The sequence below is a fragment of the Microcaecilia unicolor genome, chromosome 2, assembly GCF_901765095.1.
Source record: "Microcaecilia unicolor chromosome 2, aMicUni1.1, whole genome shotgun sequence".
Lineage (NCBI taxonomy): Eukaryota > Metazoa > Chordata > Amphibia > Gymnophiona > Siphonopidae > Microcaecilia > Microcaecilia unicolor.
In genome coordinates, this window is record NC_044032.1 from 537,398,355 (window position 1) to 537,419,456 (window position 21,102).

At 42.6% G+C, this 21,102-nt stretch overlaps 1 protein-coding gene across 1 annotated transcript in view; it reads left to right on the forward strand.

The window, feature by feature from the left end:
• LOC115461476 (protein NOXP20-like) overlaps nucleotides 1-21,102 on the forward strand; it is a 127,053-nt gene that overhangs the window by 58,944 nt on the left and 47,007 nt on the right. Inside the window, exons 7-8 of the mRNA XM_030191297.1 lie at nucleotides 3,083-3,235; nucleotides 17,190-17,319. Of these exons, the coding sequence (XP_030047157.1) occupies nucleotides 3,083-3,235; nucleotides 17,190-17,319 (283 nt within the window). The remainder of the gene's footprint in view (nucleotides 1-3,082; nucleotides 3,236-17,189; nucleotides 17,320-21,102) is intronic.

A 21,102-nucleotide genomic window follows, 5' to 3' on the forward strand; every position in this document is an offset into this window, starting at 1 on the left:
TCTGGCTTTGACCATCACCTTTTCTACCTGTTTGGCTACCTTAAGGTCATCAGACACAATCACCCCCAAGTCCTGCTCTTCTTTCATACACAGAAGCACTTCATCCCCTATATTGTACCATTCCCTTGGATTCTTGTAACCCAAGTGTATGACCCTGCATTTCTTAGCATTAACAGACCATTCTGATAATTGTCAGACCCCTCCGGTGTGTCCATCCTATTACAGAGTTTGGTAACATCTGCAAAGAGACAAACCTTACCAGACAGCCCTTCTGCAATATTACTCACAAAGCTGTTAAAAAGAGCCGGCCTGAGGACCGATCCCTACGGTACACCACTGATAACATCCCTTTCCTCGGAGCAAGCTCCATTTACCACTACCCTCTGTCTCCTCACATTTAATCAGTTTTTAACCCAGTCGGTCACTTTAGGTCCCATACCGAGGGCAATCAGTTTATTAATCAGTCACCTATGCGGAACCATGTCAAAAGCTTTGCTAAAATCCAGTACACCACATCTAGCATCCCTCCCATGCCCAATTGTTTGGTCACCCAGTCAAAGAAATCAATCAGATTTGTCTGACATGGCCTGCCTTGGGTCCTGCAGTCCATTCAATTCAAGAAACCTCACGATCCTCCACTTTAGAAGCGTTTCCATTAGTTTAGTCATCACCAAGGCCAGACTGACAGGCCTTTAATTTCTAACCTCCTCCTTCCACTGTTGTGCAGAGGGACAACCTCCGCCCTTCTCCAGTCATCTGCGACCACTCCAGACTCTAAGGAAACATTGAAGAGGTCAGACAGTGGAGCCATCAGAACATCTCAGAGTTCCTTGAGTACCCTCGGATGTATCCCATCAGGGCCCATTGCTTTGTCCAATTTTAATTTAGCTAGCTGCTCACGAATACAGTCTTCTGAGAATTGGTCCTGGTCTACCATATATCTCTCCCCATCTGCGGTCCTACCTCTTGCCTTTCATCCATGAACTCAGAACAGAAGTAATTGTTAAGGAGTTCAGCCTTATCCTTATTGGCCTCTACGTATTGCTTCCCTTCAGCTTTGATCCTCATAATTCTATTATGGCACTTTCTCCTGTCATTTATATATCTGAAAAATGTCTTGTCCCCCAATTTTACAGTGTCCGCTATCTTTTCTTCCATTTGCCTCTTCACTTTCCTGACAGCTTTTCCTGCTTTTCTTAGCTTTTGCAGGTATTTTTGCCTGTCTTCCTTTTTCTGAGTCCTCTTGTAATGTATGAAGGCTAACCTTCTTTCCCTTACCTTTTCAGCTACTATGTTCGAGAACCAGAGCAGTCTTTTCCTATTAGTTTTATGTAGTTTTCTAACATAAAGGTTTGTAGCCTTTAAGATAGCCCCTTTCAGTTTAGCCCAGTGCTGTTCTACTTCTTCAGCTGTTCCCATCCAACTCTTTCTTGAGAAATTCCCCCATCTTAGCAAAGTTAGTTCTTTTGAAATCTAGGACCTTCAATCTTAAATATGCCTTCTTCTCCTTTGTCTTAATATTGAACCACACCATTTGGTGATCACTAGATGCCAAATGATCTCCCACCGTAAAATCAGAAACATTGTCACCGTTTGTAAGCACCAGGTCTAGAATAGCTCCATCCCACATCTGTTCCGTTACCCACTGCTGAAACAATTCTTCCTGTAGATTATCCAAGATCCCTTTGCTTCTAGATGACCCCAGAGCAGGGACACTCCAATTGACGTCTGGCATATTAAAATCACCTATTGGTAGTACTTCCTCGGCTGTCTTGTGGATGCCTCTGTCCAATTCTTCTGACTGTGAAGGTGACCTACTGTATATATTACACTAATGTAAATATATTTTCCTTTTCCTCTTCCAGTTTAACCCACAGTGCTTCTTCCTTACCACACATGTCCTACAGTTCTGCTACTTTAATATATATTGTAGGCTTAAGGAAACACTTTAAAACAGGATGAGAAATACATGTGGAACAAAAAGGCCTCATTAAATGTCTGTAGTGCTCACATGCAGTCAGCGTAAAAATAGGCACAATCCAGGCTTAATCATCATTGGCCAAAAAACTTCCTTTTTATATCTTCACTTTTTTATATTTTCTTCTACACGATGTCCCTGTTCATAATTTTGTCCTTAACGCAAATTTTAAATTATTAAGCCATTTATTTATGTGTATAGTCCAGTTCCCTTTGACTACCAATATTACATTTGTTTAAAAATCACCCCACCCCTCACCTATCCACACCCATCCTGTTAGAATATCAATGATATGCTTTGATGTCCCCATGCATACCTCCGACCCACCCCCATCCTCCCACCCTGTCAGACTGTCATAGTAATGCTTGAATGTTTTCACTTATATACACTGTCAGCTAGCACATTTGCTTATTTCCGATCTGAGGAAGAAGGGCAACCTTCGAAAGCTAATCAAGAAATGTATTAAGTTATGTCCAATAAAAAAGGTATCATCTTATTTTCTTTTCCATGTTTTATTTTGTTTGATTTCTATTGATAAGTTTAAAAATCAGAAACAATTCAGTGTGACATATAATCAAGAGGGGGTAAAACTTTTTTCATATCACTGTAAGTAGCAGACCAGCAGATGTCACATTAGTAAATTGAATGAATGCTTGGCACTGTGTTATCCCACGTGCCATGGTCAAGAAAGCTATCTTGGTAGATCTGCCTATCCCTTCTACTTCTTAAGCTCATAATAATGTTGCCTTAATGAATATCGGTGGATAGAGGGAACCAAGAGACTGCCTCTGGTTTAAATATGTGGGTTCAGCAAATATTGCCTTTTAAGTAAGTATAAAATGTGATGACCAGTGTGTGTTACATGAATCAGTGATTAATGGATGGATGCAGGTATTCAAAATATCTTTGACTTATCAGAGGATTTCTTCATTCTGTACCTGTGTGAAAATCCCTTGTAAAATGATGTCCGGTCCCTCAGCTATTCAGAAAAAGTTATAGTGATTCCACTGGTCTGGGGAAGACAAGGAGGATATTGAGGATTGATGGCTTTCCTTGCTCAGGACATTGTGGTTTTACTGGCCCAACTGTTCCTTCTCTTTGTAGATGTTAAGGGAAGCAAAGGAGAAGGAGAAACAGAGGTTGGCTCAGCAGCTCCCAGATGAGAAGACAGTACACTATGGACTGCTCTTCGATGAGTTCCAAGGCCTGTCGCATCTAGAAGCCCTGGAAATCCTTTCACAAGAAAGTGAAAGCAAGGTACTATATTCTGTGTTTACTGAAACGTGTTTAGGAACATAGTGGCTCTTTTACTAAGCCGCATAAGGCTCGATGCGTGCTCAACGCTCGCCAAAATGGAGTTACTGCCCGGCTACTGCATGGCTCTTGCGGTAATTTCATTTTTGTCTCGCGTCCGATATGTGCAGACAAAAATAATTTCGGCCGCAAGTATTGGACGCGCACCAAGTGGCATTTGGCTCGCGTAGGTCATTATCACGTGAGAATTTACCGCTAGGTCAATGGGTGGCGGTAAGGTCGCAGACCCAAAATGGACGTGCAGCAATTTTGATTTTGCTGCACGTCCTTTTTTGGCAAAAATTTTAAAAAGGGTTTTTTTACAGGCGTACTGAAAAATGGATCGACGCACTCCCAAAACCCATGCTTACACTACTGCAAACTATTTTTTAGCGCACCTTAGTAACAGGACCCCATAATGTTTATGTGAGATAGTAGGGGGAGGGGTTCTATTACTATCCCTTCCTCTGTGTATCATGAAACGTTTTAGCAGAAATGTGTAGCATGACACAAAGGGCCATATTCTATGTATGGTGCTCAAAATTGCGCACACAAATTTGTGCACGCACCCAATTTGCACATGTAGTTTAATTGGTTGAGTCAATTAAAGCTAATAATTGGGGCTAACAACCAATTATTAGTGTTAACTGACAAAAATTTGGATTTACGTGTGCATCTTTCAAAGAGCAATTTTATAAAGCTACATGCTTAATTCCTTTAGCATTCTACTGAAAAATGGGCATGGCTATGGGAGGGGCATGGGTGGGTCAGGAGCATTTACCAGAGATGTGCACAGTATTATGGAATTTGGGGGATCCGCACCTAAATTTCATGACTCAACTTAATTTACCTCTTCCTGTTACAGCAAATTCCATGGACTCTTACCTTTATTATTCACTCTTATTATCTCTGTTGTTCTTTACGATACCTATACGTTTACTATTTTTTATTACATTATTATGTTATTTTACTGAACTATATCACATTGTTATGTTATTTAATTGAAGTGTAGTTTGCCCTACGGTTTTGTAAGCCACATTGAGCTTACTATTGGTGGGAAAATGTGGGGTATAAATGTGTTAAATAAATAATTTACACACCAGGATTTATAACTGCTTTCATTTGGTGCAGTTGCTCATGCCTAAACTTTTGGCGTAGATCCCGGAGGTACATGCTATTCTATAAACGGTACACAATTCGGAGCACCGTTTTATAAAATAACGCTAAGTGCGATTTTTGTTTGTTTAATGGAATTTCCCCCAAAGTGCTTTACCTGATCATTGTGACTCACCTCTGGATGCATGGTGAGGCACAAAGCTAGCAGACCACATAATTCAAGCACCTATGGTAGGAATAAAATGATGAATCTCTTAATCTGTCCAAACAATTCTCAATAGCAGGGGTTTCAAAATCTAAAAGGAATCAAGCCACTGCTAACCAAACTTTAAATAAATGTATTAAACTGGGATGTTCAAAGTGTATAGATGACTGCAGCGGTGACTCATTTCACACACAGAGAGACAGCCCTGTGTCTCACCTACCTCGTCACTGGTCCAAAATCTTTACTGATAATCTCTCAATTAAAAAAAAAATGCACACTGTATCTCTGCATATTTTTTTTTATTTGAGAGATTATCAGTAAAGATTTTGGACCGATGATGAAGTAGGTGAGACACAGGGCTGTGTCCCTGTATGTAACAAGTCACCGCTGAGGTTCTTATAAGTCATCTACATACTTTGAATGTTCCTGTTATTACATTTATTTAAAGTATGGTTAGCGCTGGGTTGATTCCTTTTAGGAATAAGATGATGGTCATGAGTTTGAGCTGGCAGGTGTATGATTTAATACCATCATCTTTAGATATGCATTTTAGATTTAATTGCTTGCCTTTTTTAAATGCATGCTCAAAGTGATATTGCAAGCAGGTACACAAGTTATTTCTGTGCCCAAGTGGACTTAAAATCCACATTCTACCTGAGGCAATGGAGGTTTAAGTGATTTGCCCAGGTCATAGTGAGTATCAGTGGGAGAAACAGGATTTGAACCCTGGGTTCGCTGATTCTCAGCCTGCTGATCTAACCACTAGGCTACTCCACTCCAGTTTTACATGGCCAGCTTTACAAAGTAATCTCACCAGCTGTTCACATTTAATCTGTCTGCACTAAAACAAAATATGCTGTCTGGTTAACAGATTGAAATATCCAGTGTCTTCACAACAATCAAAAGCTGGCAAAAATGCCCAGGAACTATATTTTTGTGTTTCTTTGCTGACTTCCTTCCCTTATTTATTTTCTTTGTCTTTATATTTGTACTTACCATGGAATTTTATTATGTTGAAGGTTTTCTTTTTTGTAATGTACTGTCTTAAGTGCACTTTACTAATCTTTGCTTTTTTGCATGATTTAGCCTTTGTTTTTTCTTTATTTTAAAGGCTGTTAAAATGAGTGCAGTAATTACTAGTTTTATGATACACAAAAAACAGCATGCAACTGAAAATGTCAGCACTGGGACTTTTGAGCTGTACTTGGAATACATATAAAAGAAAGTTGCTTTATTTTCAGAGTTGTAAAGTTGTGATGGAAAAGCCCAAAATGGGCTTACTGTATTTGCCCACCTGCTGCCTTAATGATTGATAGTCACTTCATAGGCTCCCACTGGTAAAATCTGTTATAAGGAGCAGATACAGTCAAATTTTTTTTTGCTCCAGTACAAAACGTACCTATATTTAGCAAATTAAATAGTCTAATAATTTAATTTCAGGGGAAAGCTGGACAGTACTTGAGCTGAAATATATAGGGGTCCTCTTACTAAGGTGTGCTAATAGATGTAGCACGTGTTAAATGCTAAGAAGCCTATTTTATATCTGTGGGCTTCTTAGCATTTAGCGTGTGCTAATCCTATTAGCACACCTTAGTAAAAGGAACCCTGGGGGTCACTTGATGGCACGAACCTGATCAGACACCTGGTGTCTTCTCTCCTTTCCCCATCTCGATAATTCTGCAATTACTTCCTATTTGAGATGTTGACTTGAGTACTGGTAGCAGAAAGGATCCCTAAATACAGGGCTTTTTTTGAGGGGGTACTTGGGAGTACTGGGTACTGGCAGGGTCATTCCATGCCAAGTGGTCTAAACCTTCCCACCATCATGTCTCCAATTTTGTTCAAATTTTATCTGTTGCACGAGTCAGGTGTTAAACGAAGTTTCCCAAAATTTGAGGTCTCTAACTGCAACAGTTGCAGATCTAGACGCCCTTTTCTGAAAGGTTGTCAGTGCATGAGTGCGCGACATTTACCAAAATGCTATTTTTGGGGTCTAATAAAATCCAAATACGTTTATAAATTCAAATCCTGTACAGTTTTTGATGCTAATTCCGATTAAATACATTTTAACATTATGGATGCAAAGTCCAGTCAAACAAGTTGACTCAAAGTGTGCATCAAAATTGGTCACGACTCATCGGAACATATTTGGACCAATATTCAGACCGCAACAACTTCCATGCAAACAAAGATACAGACTTGAAATTTTGAACAAGCATTGTGCTGGACATAATACTGCCAGATTTGCATCTAACCAGCATCTATAACCGCCCTGCAGGATCTCTTCAAAGTTGGCACTGTCAGCGCAAATGGTAAAATATACCAAAGTTCAAAGCCAATTATTAAAAAAGAGTCTGCCTGAATCAGCTTATGGGGGGGCATAATCGAATGAGGCGCCCAAGTTTTCCTGAGGACATCCTCGCAGGACGTCCCCGCGAAGGGGCGGGGAAACCCATACCGAAACAAGATGGGCATCCATCTTTCATTTCGATAATACGGTCGGGGACGCACAAATATCAACATTTAGGTTAACCTTAGAGATGATTGTCCTTAGAGATGGTCATCCCCGGTTTTCGGCGATAATGGAAACTGAGGATGCCCATCTCAGAAACAACCAAATCCAAGCCATTTGGTTGAGGGAGGAGCCAGCATTCGTAGTGCACTGATCCCCCTGACATGCCAGGACACCAACTGGGCACCCTAGGGGGCACTGCAGTGGACTTCAGGAAAAGCTCCCAGGTGCATAGCTCCCTTACCTTGTGTGCTGAGCCCCCCAACCCCCCCCCTAAAAAAAAACCACTCCCCACAACTGTACACCACTACCATAGCCCTTAGGGATGAAGGGGGGCACCTAGATATGGGTACAGTGTGTTTGTGGTGGTTTTGGAGGGCTCACATTTACCACCACAAGTGTAACAGGTGGGGGGGGGGGCCTGGGTCTGTCTGCCTGAAGTGCACTCCAGTACCCACTAAAACTGCTCCAGGGACCTGCATACTGCTGTCATGGAGCTAGGTATGATATTTGAAGCTGGCAGAGGCTGGAAAAAATATTTAAAAAAATTTTTTTTAGGGTGGAAGGGGGTTAGTGACCACTGGGGGGGGAGTAAGGGGAGGTCATCCCCGATTCCCTCGGGTGGTCATCTGGTCATTTAGGGCACATTTTCGTGACTTGGTCGTAAAAAAAAAAGGATCAAGTAAAGTCGTCCAAGTGTTTGTCAGGGACGCCCTTCTTTTTTCCATTATCGGCCAAGGACACCTATGTGTTAAGCATGCCCCAGTCCCGCCTTCGCTATCTTCCAACACCCCTCCACCCCCCCGTGAATGTTGGTCATCCCCGCAACTGAAAGCAGTTGAGGATGCCCAAAATCGGCTTTTGATTATGCCGATTTGGGCGACCCCGTGAAAAGGACGCTCATCTTGTGATGTGTGTCACAAGATGGGTGCCCTTCTCTTTCGAAAATAAGCCTGATAGTATTCCCGGGGATGAGGTTTGATGAAGCTGGATTAAGGTTATGGTATACACAAATGTTTTATACAAGCATAGGGGAGGGGAAGAAAGATGACTGGGGAAGGCAATGGTAAATCACCTGCTAATGATCTTCCAAGAAACTGCCACACAAGTGACGTCCCCAATAAGTCATTCAGAACTTAGTACTTGCTTACAGGAGCTACTTTTCTCTTATTTGTACACTAGTAAAAAAGCCCCGTTTCTGATGCAAATGAAACAGGGGCTAGCAAGGTTTTCTTCAGAGTGTGCATGTGGGAGTGTGTGTGTCCTGCCCTCTGCCCTCTCTCCCTTCCCCTGTGCTGTCTGTCCCCTCCCCCTCCCCCCTCCGAGTCCAGTCCTTCAGTGTTAAGTTTCCTGCTGTGCTGTGTTTGTGTTACAGAGAGAGTGAGGGCGTCTCTCTCCCCTCCCCACTCTGAGTCCTTCACTGTTACAGAGAGAGGGATTTCGTGCTGTGCTGTTTTCCTTCACTCATGGGGAAACCGGATATCTCTGGCGCTTCACACTTCCGGCTGGAGGCTTCATTAGAATGTTGGTGGTGCCTTTTATATATAGAGATTACTGATGGTGATTGAATAAGCCTATTTTATAAAGACATATAGGCGCCTATATTGCCTTAATTATACACTATATACGCATTCACAGTAATAACACATAGATATGTATGTCGGATCTTCAAGAGATAAAACTGACTTTTCCTTCATCCTCAGGCTGTGTTACCATAATTCCTTATGGATCCACATACTTTCAGTCCTATTTATATATGTAAATCATTCCTTTATATTAGCTTTTATGTATTTATCTGAATTGTAGCATGTGCCCTCCTGAAATGTCACATTTAGCTCTGCTGAAGCTCCTGATGAAACACAACATTCCCTATTTACTATCCAACATGCTTTATCCAACCCAAATTAAGCAAACTCAAGGCACAGCTTCTTTTTTAATGGAGGAGGAGGAGGAGTGGAGGAGTAGACTAATGGTTAGTGCAATGGGCTAAGAACCAGGGGAATTGGGTTCAATTCCCACTGCAGCTTCTTGTGACTCTGGATAAGCCACTTAACTCTCCTTTGCCTCCGGTACAAAAAAAACTAGGGACACAGAAAGTATCTATATGTAATATGCAAACTTCTTTGGTTGTAACACAAATAGTATATCAAATACATGACTGGAAGAGGAAAAAAAAGAAGGGAAGACACAAGCTTGAAAGAGTAGAGAAAAAGAGAGTGAGGAGATGCACCAAGGAAAGGGGAGGAAAAAGCAGATGCCAGATAAAAGGGGGGTGGGAGAGAGGGGGAGATGCTAGATGGAAAAGGGGAAAGGATAGCTTTAGTGAAAGACGGGGGAATAAGAAAAAGGGGAATGGGAGAGCTGGAGTGAGAGAAAGAGATGGAAAGCTATAGGAAGTTGCAATGAAAAGAGGGAAGTTGAAGACTGGATAGTAAGAATGAATGAAATACGGACAGAGAAGCAGAATAATAAATGGAAGTACAGTGAAAGGAAAAGATCAATGTTGGATATGGATTTAGGAGGAGATTCTATATATGGTCCTTAAAAATTCTGCGCTGAAATCAGTGTCGACTAAACATCAAACATATAAACAGCAAGTGACCGACTCACCTGCAAATGCGCAGTACAGACTTCCCTCTCTGTCCCGCCCTCGCGTCAAGACATCATGACGTCAGAGGGTGGAACAGAGAGGGAAACGGAGTCAGACTGTCGGACGCCGCCACTGCCGCCTAGAAATGAACATCGCGTGAACCGACCTCCACCCTCCCTCCCCATCCCCGCCACCGCTCCCGCCCCCTCCATATCGGGCACCCTGCACTGACCTGACAGCGCCTCTCGCCTCCGTGTGAAAGCGCTACAGGCAGCAGCAGATTTGCTACCCATTTGACATTTCTTCTTTCTCCATGTTCACCACCCATTTCTTTCTGTGTATACCTATCTTTCGAAGAACAACAAAGAGAGTCCAATTCTTCCGCAAAAACACACAAGGAAACAACAAGTCAAGCGGAAGATATTCAGAAGGATCAGACTGAAGTCACAGATGTTAACAGTCAAAATGATGATTTATTAAGACCCTACACGGTCCGTGTTTCAGCCAAGAGGCCTTCTTCAGGGGTTTTTAAACCAGAATCAGGATATTGCCTCGTGTTTCACTTGGCCGAAACACGGACCGTGTAGGGTCTTAATAAATCATCATATTTGACTGTTAACATCTGTGACTTCAGTCTGGTCCTTCTGAATATCTTCCGCTTGACTTGTTGTTTCCTTATACCTATCTTTCCCCATGTTCAGCATATCACTTCTCTGTCTCCCCTATACTTCCCTGCCCAGCATCTCCCCTGTGACCATCTCCCTGCATTCATCATCACCACTCTGTCCCCATCCCCACCCCATGTGTCCAGCCATCACTCCTGTGTCCCTATCCTCCCATGTCTAGCATTGTCCCCTCTGTGTCCACTCCATATACCCATCCGCAAGCAGCATCTCACCCTCCCTTCCTTCCCTCCCTCCCCTCTAGCACTGTCTCTGTTCCCTTCAGTTCCAGCACTCCCTCCTTCCATTCAGTGCTGCCCCTCACTCAGTTCAACCCCTCTGTGCCCCTTCAGCTCCAGCCCTGCCCCTCCCAGCCCTCTCTCCAGCACTGCCCCCTCCTTCTCCAGCATGGGTCCAGCACTGCCCCCTCCTTCTCCAGCATGGGTCCAGCACTGTCCCCCTTCTCCAGCATGGGTCCATCACTTCTCCCCTTCTCCATTTTAGGTCCAGCACTGCTACTGATCCCCTCAGCTCCAGCCTTCCCTCCAGTGCTGACGCTGTCCCTTTCAGCTCCAACCCTCCCTCCATTCAGTGCTGCCCCTCACTTGGTTCTAGCCCTCCCTCCCTCTAGCTCTGCCTTTGCCCCTTCAGCTCCAGCCCTACCCCACCCTCAGTTCTAGCCCTCTCTCCAGCATTGCCTCCTTTTCCCTGTGTGGGTCCAGCACTGCTTCCCCTTCTCCAGTGTGGGTCCAGCACTGCTTCCCCTTCTCCAGTGTGGGTCCAGCACTTCCCCTCTTCAGCGTGAATACAGCACTGCTTCACCTTCTCTAGAGTGGGTCCAGCACTGCTTCCTCTTCTCTAGGGTGGGTCCAGCACTGCTTCCCCTTCTCTAGAGTGGGTCCAGCACTGCCTCCCCTTCTCTAGAGTGGGTCCAGCACTGCCTCCCCTTCTCTAGAGTGGGTCCAGCACTGCCTCCCCTTCTGCAGCACGGGTCCAGCATTGCCTCCCCTTCTCCAGCACGGGTCCAGCACTGCTTCCCCTTCTCCAGCGCTGGTCCAGAGGTACAGAAATTATCTGCTTCCTGTAACTTACAGAAGAGATGAAGGAAAAAATGAGATTGGGACTTTTGTAGGCCTTCCATTTCTTTTTATCCACAGGTACAAACAACTCCTACACTTGAAGTAGGCAAAGAAACCTCGTGCCCCTAAAGCTGAGTAGGGATAGAGGAATGGGAAAAAAAGTGGCAAAATAGAGGATGAGGGCATGGGGGGGAGAGGGATCTGGGGTGGAGAAGGACCAGGATAAGTTGAGAGGGGAGGCGAGATTGGGTGGAGGGGAATATGGTAGGATGAAGTGGTTTATGGGGAAAATGAGAAGTTGAGAAAGGGAAATGGCTAAAAGGAAGAGAGTGCCGAGTCAAGAGATTCCCAGGGAGCGCACAAGGCGCACGATCTGCTCCTTGGTCACGCATCTTTGGCGCACCTGTGGCGCAGATGCCTTGCACCGGGTTCTCTAAAATAGCGGAGGAGATGTGACATCACCTTATGGCAGGACCGGAGATGGAATGTGCACTATAGCCTGTAGTTCCCAACCTCCTCTTTATTTTTGCTTTCTGAGGAGGGACCGCATCTACTCTTCTCCAGTCCTCCGGCACCTCTCCTAACTCTAAAGAAGCACTGAAAATTCAGACAGTAAATTCATCAGAACTTCCCTAAGTTCCTTCGGATGTATCAAAGGAGGTGTCTGTTATAAAGATAGCACATCAGAATGGGAAAACAACCTTAGTAAATCAGGCTGTAAAGGAAGTATGCAGACCTCAGAGGGAGAGCCCGGTGTTAGAGGGGAGACACTCTCCCTTTCTCAGTCTTTTGTGGGAATGAAGTGGAAGTTGAGAGGTTTTGGCTCCATAAGCATATTTTGCATACATTCTACTGGAACACAGTAAGTGCTGTCTTTAAATCATCCAGCAGGCGGCAGTACTCCAACAGCTTTTAGACGGGGTAAGGCTAATCTTGATCTTTTTTCAGCCCAAATGCATGACCCTGCATTTTTTAGCATTATATCGCGCTAGGTCTTTCCTCATGGTGTCCACCCTATTGTAGATTTTGGTATCATTCGCAAAGAGGCAAACCTTACCAGACAGCCCTTCAGCAATATTGCTTACAAAAATGTTAAAAAGAATTGGCCCAAGAACCGAGCTGTGAGGAACACCAGTGGTAACATCCTTTTTCTTAGAATGAGTTCCATTTACCACTACCCTCTGTCACCTTCCTCAACCAGTTCCTAACCCAGTCAATCACTTTAGAGCCCATACCGAAGGCACGCTATTTATTAGTAATCTATGCAGAATTGTGTCAAAGGCTTTGCTAAAATCTAATGGACAGTGTGCACTAAATGCTGTGCATCCTATTTTATACTTGTTGGCTGTGTGTCGCTTAGCACACACTAAGCTTTAGTAAAGGTCCCCTTTTGCAATAGATTGCAGATAAGAAACCACTGCATACAGTCTTCTTTGATACTTCTTTTTCTTCTGTTTGTTGTATCATTCTGCCTAATAAATGAAAGTAAAAAAAAATACATGGTCTGGAGAAAGAAGCAATGAGTGAGGTGATCAAATTTGCAGATGACACAAAATTATTCACAGCTTTTTAAAAAGCTAATTTTAATTCTAGGAGACTGGACATCTAAATGTCAGATGACATTTTTAATGCAAATAAGTGCAAAATGATGCATATAGGGAAGAATAATCTTAACTACAGGTACAAAATGCTGGGTTCTGACTTAGGGCTCACCACCCAAGAAAAAGATCATGAAGTCATTGTGGGCTTTCTATCCCACTATAAACCATAAAATTGTACTGCTTTGTCACTCTCTTATCAGCTATCCATCTCTCCCTGTCTCTCATCCACCCAGCTACCCCTGTTTCTCAATTAACCCACCCCACCCTCTTCCTGTGAGACTGTCATTGGAACATTTTTATGTTTCACTTATATATTCTGATATTTGTCAACGTTTGCTTATTTCCGATCTGAAGAAGAAGGGTTACCTTTGAAAGCTAATCAAAAAAAGTACTAAGTTAGTCCAATAAAAAAGATATCACCTATTTTCTTTCCTATATTTTGATTTATTTCTGTTTATTACTTTTAAAAGTGGACTAACAGCTACCACACCACTGAAATGTTCAGCTCAGTATACTGCAACTGCCAAACAAAGCAAATAGAATATTAAGAATTATTAGAAAAGGAGTAGAGAATAAAACAGAAGATATCATTCTGACCATGGACACAGACAGAGCCAACAAATGCCCACACAACCCAGGCATGTACACGTGTGTGTGTGCACACATACATCTTGTTTGGATGTGTGTGCTAAATTGAGTTAATGTGCATTAATTAATGCGTCTTAAGGTGGTAATTCCACAAGAGGTTGACTCTATATAGGCGCCCTGGTAATGCTCAATAGGAGTGTATTCTGTATGTAACGACTTCTGGGCACCCATGTGTTGTTACAGAATATTTAGTATAGCCCAATATCGGTGCACCTTACATTTAGGCATCTGTGGTTACTCCAACCATAAACCTGGTGTAATTGCAGGCACCTAAATATGCCAAGGGTGTGCATGACTTAATCTGTAATGTGTGCCCATGTCCTCCCCATGCTTCACCTATGTGCAGGCCCTCCTTGTACTTTCACGCTGTACCTCTTACACATGCCCTCATAGAATAAATGCTAATTTTTCTTGCTTTGATGCAAGCAAGGGATGCAAATTGCTCTTTATATGTTCTAATGTGTGCAAATTGTTTAAATAAAATAAATTATGAAATGAACAGGAAAAAAATGAACTGAAAATGTTTGGTGAACATCCATAATACACTTCCCCCCCTTTTCCCGCAAACACATACTGAAAACACTGACAACGCTCATATTAGACTATTTCCATGGGGTATGCTCTGCATTTTTTCTAATCCCACTGCAACTCCCCTGTTCCTGCTGGATGGCTGTTAGTGGTTCATTTTCTTTGTTCTATATTCTAGTGACAAAACTGAATAGTTGCTGTGCACAGTGAGAATTAATGACAACTCACACACATGCAAACAAACATGCGGTATATGTGTTTCTATTCTGCAAAAGGCTGGCTAAATGGAAGAATATTTGTAAATACTCAGATTATAAATTACAGATTGATTGTTTAGGCTAACTTGGGTATCTGGTTTAGTCCATACATATTTCGCATGCCTCCAAATTTCGTGGGATAAAAACCTATGTAGTCATATGCGATTGCCCGTGGAGGCATCTCGTTAAGGTCTAACCCCCAATATTCAGTGCTATTTAACCATCCAAGAACTCACAATCAGGATTCCGTTCCATTCCTACCATAGTACTGAAACTGTACTAGTCACTCTTCTGGCCAAATGCAAGCAGGAAATAGCTACAGGTAAAAGCATACTTCTCCTCCAATTCGACATGTTGAGCGCATTCGACATGGTAAACCACAATATACTAATAAGACTCCTTGCCCACTTTGGGATTGATGGTAATATACTCAATTGGATCAAGGGTTTTCTAACCTCCAGAACATACCAAGTTAAATCAAATACAAACATATCATCACCGTGGAAAGCAGTCTGCAGAGTACCTCAAGGATCACCACTGTCACCAACACTCTTCAACATATTGATGAGCCCACTGGCAAAGTCCTTATCCAATCAAGGCCTCAATCCGTTCATCTATGCAGACGATGTTACAATCTACATTCCCTTCAGACATGATTTGTCAGAAATAACCAATGAAATCAAAGCAGGTTTGGACACCATGGACTCATGGACTAATTCATTCCAATTGAAACTGAACACTGAAAAGGCACACTGCCTCATCCTCTCATCTAAACACAACAAGAACAAACCCACAACCATAACCACCCCAGAACACACCCTCCCTATCTCAGACAGCCTCAAAATACTGGGCGTCACAATCAATCGCAACCTCACTCTTGAGAGCCACATAAACTCTGTAACAAAGAAAATGTTCTACTCAATGTGGAAATTCAAACGCGTAAAACCTTTCTTCCCAAGGAAAATATTTTGAAACCTAATACAATCAATGGTTCTAAGCCATGCAGACTATTGCAACGGAATCTACGCGGGATGTAAAGAACAACTCACAAAAAAACTCCAGACAACCCAAAACACAGCGGCCAGGCTGATATTTGGTAAAACACGTTTCGAAAGTGCCAAACCCCTCCGAGAAAAGCTACACTGGCTTCCAATCAAAGAACGGATCACCTTCAAGATCTGCACCCTTGTCCACAAAATTATCTACGGTGTAGTCCCAGGATACATGATAGACCTCATAGACCTACCAACCAGAAACAGATCCAGATCATCTCGTACATACCTAAACCTTCACTACCCAACTTGCAAAGGACTTAAATACAAAACAACCTTTGCATCAAGTTTCTCCTATATATGCTCACAAATATGGAACACACTCCCAGAAGCTGTGAAAACAATCCACAACCACCTAAACTTCAGAAAATCACTAAAACCCAACTTCTTCAAAACGGCCTACACTACAGATCCAGTGTAAATCCCCACTTCCAGCCACACAACTAAACCAAAGACCATACTGGACAATATACAACCTTCCTCCTTTCGACCCTAATGGAGCTTGGAATACATGTACCTTAGTCGAACACAACATAACCTTGTATCTGTTCTCTACCGGATTTGGCAAACGCCTTACTGTACTGTGTAAATCACATTGAGCCTGCAAGTAGGTGGGAAAATGTGGGGTACAAATGCAACAAATAAATAAAAAACTGGATATCCACAAATATTCAGCAGGGTATAGCCAGTTATCTGCTGCTGAATATTCCCAGCCAGTGCAATATAACCAGCTATCCGCTAATATTCAGCGCATCACCAGCTAAGTTTGGCTGCTAAATTGGGCCTCCAAAATAGCAGGCCTGTCTTTGGCTGGTTTAAACTTAACCAGCCAGCACTGAGTATTGGCCAAAATTAAACGAGATATTCAATGCTGGTCAGCGGAAACGGCTCAGCATTGAATATCCGGTCTCGCCACCAAGCACAGGAGTTAGCCGGGCTGCCTCCCGCAGTCTGAATATCGGCCCCTAAGTCTTTTAGGGGACCTTTTACTAAGCTGCGATTATAAACTGGCCTTAACGCACACCTTGAGCAGGTTTTTCCCACATACTAAGGCCAGCTTTACCACATTTGTAAAAATGGCCTTTTTTAATTTTTGTAGTAATGGCCATGCGCTAATCATTTAGCATGTATAATAATGATGTGTTAACTAATTATTGCAGGAACACCCACTTTCCACCCCCTCAAACAAAAAAGCTTTTAGTTCGCACTTACTGCAGGACATCCCATGGTATATCATTTTAAGCTGCATTAGGCATGCATTAGTGCCTAACACATCTTAGTAAAAGGGCTCATTAGTACTTTATAATGAGATCACATTTTAAGAAAAGAAAAGAAAACAATCTATCATATGTAATTGGTTAGTGTATTTGAATAATCTATAATGGAATGTCATTCCTTAGATTTCAGAAGGAAGGAAACCTAGTAGGGTGGAAAGCATTTCCCAGTATAGTTTCTGCTTCTCATAACCCTTCTGCTAAATAATGTTCTCATCTAATACCTTGCATGTGCAGTCTCGCACATTAATAAGATTACATTAAAATCTGTGGAGATAAGTAACTTTTGCTTCTTTTATGATTGATGTTTTTGGTATTGTTTTGACATTTCAAGGAGGTGGTAGAGTTTCCCCCCAAAATGTTAATATGAATGTTAATATGTTTTATTTGTCAGGTTCAGTCATTTTTAACTGCACTTACTGGGGAAGAGCTGGAAACGTGCAAAACTAACCTTATTGCAATCAAAGAGATCTTCCTTCACAAAGAATTAGAAAATGAAACACAGCAAGCAGAGCCAAATCCAGGTAATTAAAGTTCAAGTTCAATTTATTTGATATACCACAAAAGTTTCAAAAGAGAAATCTAAGTGGCTTACAATATTGAAAAAAACTATTGGAGGGGAGGAAAAAGGGGGAAGACACAAAGAACACTGAACCTGCAAATAGGTGGGAAAATGTGGGATACAAATGTAACAAATAAATAAACAGAACACAAAACAGAACACAAGAGGAAATCGGACCAAGGGAAAATTTACAGTTCAGAAAGAACGTAAAAGCAAGAGAAGGAGAGGAAGCCTGGTGCTGTCTAGTATTAGCATGGTAGGGTAAAATAACAAAAAGAGGGCCTCAGGTCAGGTATCCAGAGCAGGGAAAGCCAAGGCAAAATAATAAGCCTTCAGCTGGGACTTAAATTTCTGAAAGGATTACTTAAGCACAGATGTGTATAATAAGAGTGTGTTAATGGTATCCTTTTCATTTCTCAAAACTATTCACAAATACTGTACTAAAAGGTCCTTTTACAAAGGCACGCTGAAAAATGGCTTCCGGTAGTGTAGGCGCGGGTTTTGGGCACACGCCAATCCATTTTTTAGCGCGCCTGTAAAAAAAAGAGACCTCCTTTTTTTTTTTTTTTTTCCTGAAAATGGACTTGCTGCAAAATCAAAATTGCCGCACATCCATTTTGGGTCTGAGGCCTTACTGCCAGCCATTGAACTAACAGTAAAGAATCTGGGAGGTAAGGACCTACGTGCGTCAAATGTCACTTGGTGCGCGTCCGTTACACGCGCCAGAAAATAAGAAATATTTTTCAGACGCGCGTAGTGGATGTGCACAAAAATTGAAATTACTGCAAAGGCCACGTGGTAACCGGGCGGTAACTCTAATTTGGTGCGGATTCAGCACTCATAGACGCCTACACGGCTTAGTAAAACGGCCCCTAAATTTGGAAACATATTCATCATTGGCTTTAATGGTATACTCCTGTGCAAATTCTGTGCTACTAGGCGTTGCAGAATTTGCACAGGAACCATGCCACCCAATGGTGCTGCCAATGCACATGAGCCCTCCTTTTCTTTCTTTTCTTTTCTCCTCCTCCTTTCACCTGTGGCTGTCCTCCTCTCTTGCCCTGGCACTGATTAGTGGTGCAGGAGTTTGGTTGCATATTAGGCAGCATTCTCCTTCTCTGCCACCTGTTGCTGAATGCAGAATTCAAACCGTCTAATCAGGTGGCTTCAGGTAACTGATTTCCTCTAAATGAGCTCTCTGTTCAAAATGCCTGAGAACTGTACCTCCAAGAAGGTTTTACTTAAATATGACTTCAGTTCTCATCACTGAAGAGACAGGACCTGCTAAGGGGAGGAAAACTTCACTGAGAAATTGCATTCAAACTTGGGAAAAGGTGGACTTGGGGTTAAAAAGGTAATTTCAGTGTCTTCTTTTTTTTAAGTTACTCTGCTTATTTAACAAAGGCAGTTTATAGTTTAGCATTTAAAGCCTCTGCTAGAGTTTCATATAAAAACTGTTACGTTTTATAGCGTAGTGTAACATCAGTTTAAAGCTTAGCTAGCAGATAAAAGAAGCCTCAGTTTGACTCCCACCTACTCCAACTCCTGAGCCAATTGGGAGGATAGAAGGTTTAATTAGGGCATCCTCATCAGCCAGTAATACAGCAATAGTGTTTTCAGATCCTTCAGGGAAACCTTAAACAATAAAAAGCATAGCACATAACTAGTAATCTTAAAGGACCTAAATAACAACAGCAAGGACTTAACAACTTATTAATACTAAGATACAAACAGGAATTCAGCAGTGAAATGGTGACTGTCCAGTATTTTGCACTAAGTGTCACATATTTGATTATCTCCCAGCTGGTCAGTGTGTACTCAGTTTAAAGAGCTACTAGCGCTCAGTGAACAAGTCTGATCCCTGGAGGCTAGTGTAGCAGATTTGGAAGAGTTGGAGCAGACAATTATATCTGGCGGCCACTGTGCTGCTATGGAGGAAAAAGGTACCTTAAGGGAGAACATCACCTTGCTGTGGCTAGAAGTAATACTGTAGCCAAGACCTGCATCTAGGGGATATCTCATACTGAGGATGTAAGGATGTATCTCCAGGGGTTTCTGCCCAGGATGGAAGGGTTAGGATAGCCATTTTATTTGAAAATTAAATTACTATGCATGTAGTGGACTTGGGGATTGCTTGGTCACTTGCCTACCTGGTGTGAAGGTGGCAGACCTTCTAGTATCACCTAGATAAGATTTTAGACAGTACTGAGGAAAAATGTGGGAGAGAGATTCTGGAAACCAAATTTAAGCTCTTTAAGTATAAAATCGAAACCCACAACCTCCAGGATAGCGTTTTCAGAAGTGCTCCTCATTCACACGCTGGACCCAAGAGGCAGAGCTCTGAAGTCTCAATGCGTGGGTCAGACGATGGTTTAGGGATGAGAGATTTAGTTTTGTTAGGAACTGGGCAACATTCTGGGGAGGGGGAGGCTATTTGAAAAGATGGGTTCCACCTTAACCAAGATGGAACCAGGCTGCAGTGCTTTTGAAAAGGAGACAGAGTAGCTTTTAAACTAGAACCTGGGGGGGGGGGGGGGGAGGGGGAAAGCTCCAGGAGCGCATGGTTTGGAGTGAGGTATCTTTGAAGGGTGCTATCAAAACAAGGAAGTTAGAGCATTCCAATAGAGTGGTTGCAGGAAAGGCAAAAGTAAGTCAAGAGCTTTTAAGGAGAGAACAGGGTAAATATTTTCAAATTATCCCTGTCAACTGCTAAATAAATTCCAAACAAAATCACACTTTGAAATGTCTGTATACAAATGCTAGAAGCCTAAAAAATATGATGGGGCTTATTTTCAAAACAGGAAAACAACACAAAGCAGCAGATCGACACGTTTTTCAAAACTAATTTTTATGATGTTTTCCAGTGCTGTTCATCTAAATCTCAAGGGGGTGTGTTGGAGGCATGTTTTGGAAAGGAGTAAGGCGGGCTATGGAACATTGTAAAAACGTCCAGAGCAAAAATGGGACTTTTTTGCTAGACCTGTTTCAATAATGACTAAGTGCCAAAAAGGTGCCCAAACTGACCAGATGACCACTGGAGGGATAAAGGCATGACCCCCCCCTTTATTCCCGCAGTGGTTACTGACCCGCTCCCACCCCCCTAAGAAGTGAAAATGACCAGTACATACCAGGCCATGACCAGTACATACCAGGCTCTATGACAGCTGCAGATATAATGGCCATTCCTCTTAGAGCAGCAGGCAGGTCCCTAGAGTAGCCGAGTGAAAAGTGTGTGCCCCAAAACCTACAAAATACCTACTGAACCATATATAGGTGACACCTGCAGGTATAAGGGCTATTGTAATGGTGTACAGTTGGGTAGAGTACATTATTTGCTATTCCTGGGGGGCTCACCGTACAATATAAGGGAATTATGATGTGATGTGTACCTGGGACCTTATTTGAAGTTCACTACAGTGCCCACCTAGGCTGCCCCATTGTTCTGCTGGGATGTCTGTCAGGCTTATTTTCAAAAGTGATCGCCGGCCATTTCCCGACATAAATCTGGAGATGTCCGGCGATTTCTCAAAAGCGGCGAAATTAGTATAATCGAAAGTGGCTTTTTTGACAGCATCACCGCTTTCCTGTCGCCTTGCCGGCGAAAGTTCAAGGGGGCATCTCTACTCTATAGGGATAGGCGGTGGGGGTGTGTGTTTACATTTCATACCTTTAAAAATGGCAGCAAAGTGGGTAAAAAAGTGGGTATTTAAAGGCAGCACTGCCCCCACCCCATGCACCAAATTCT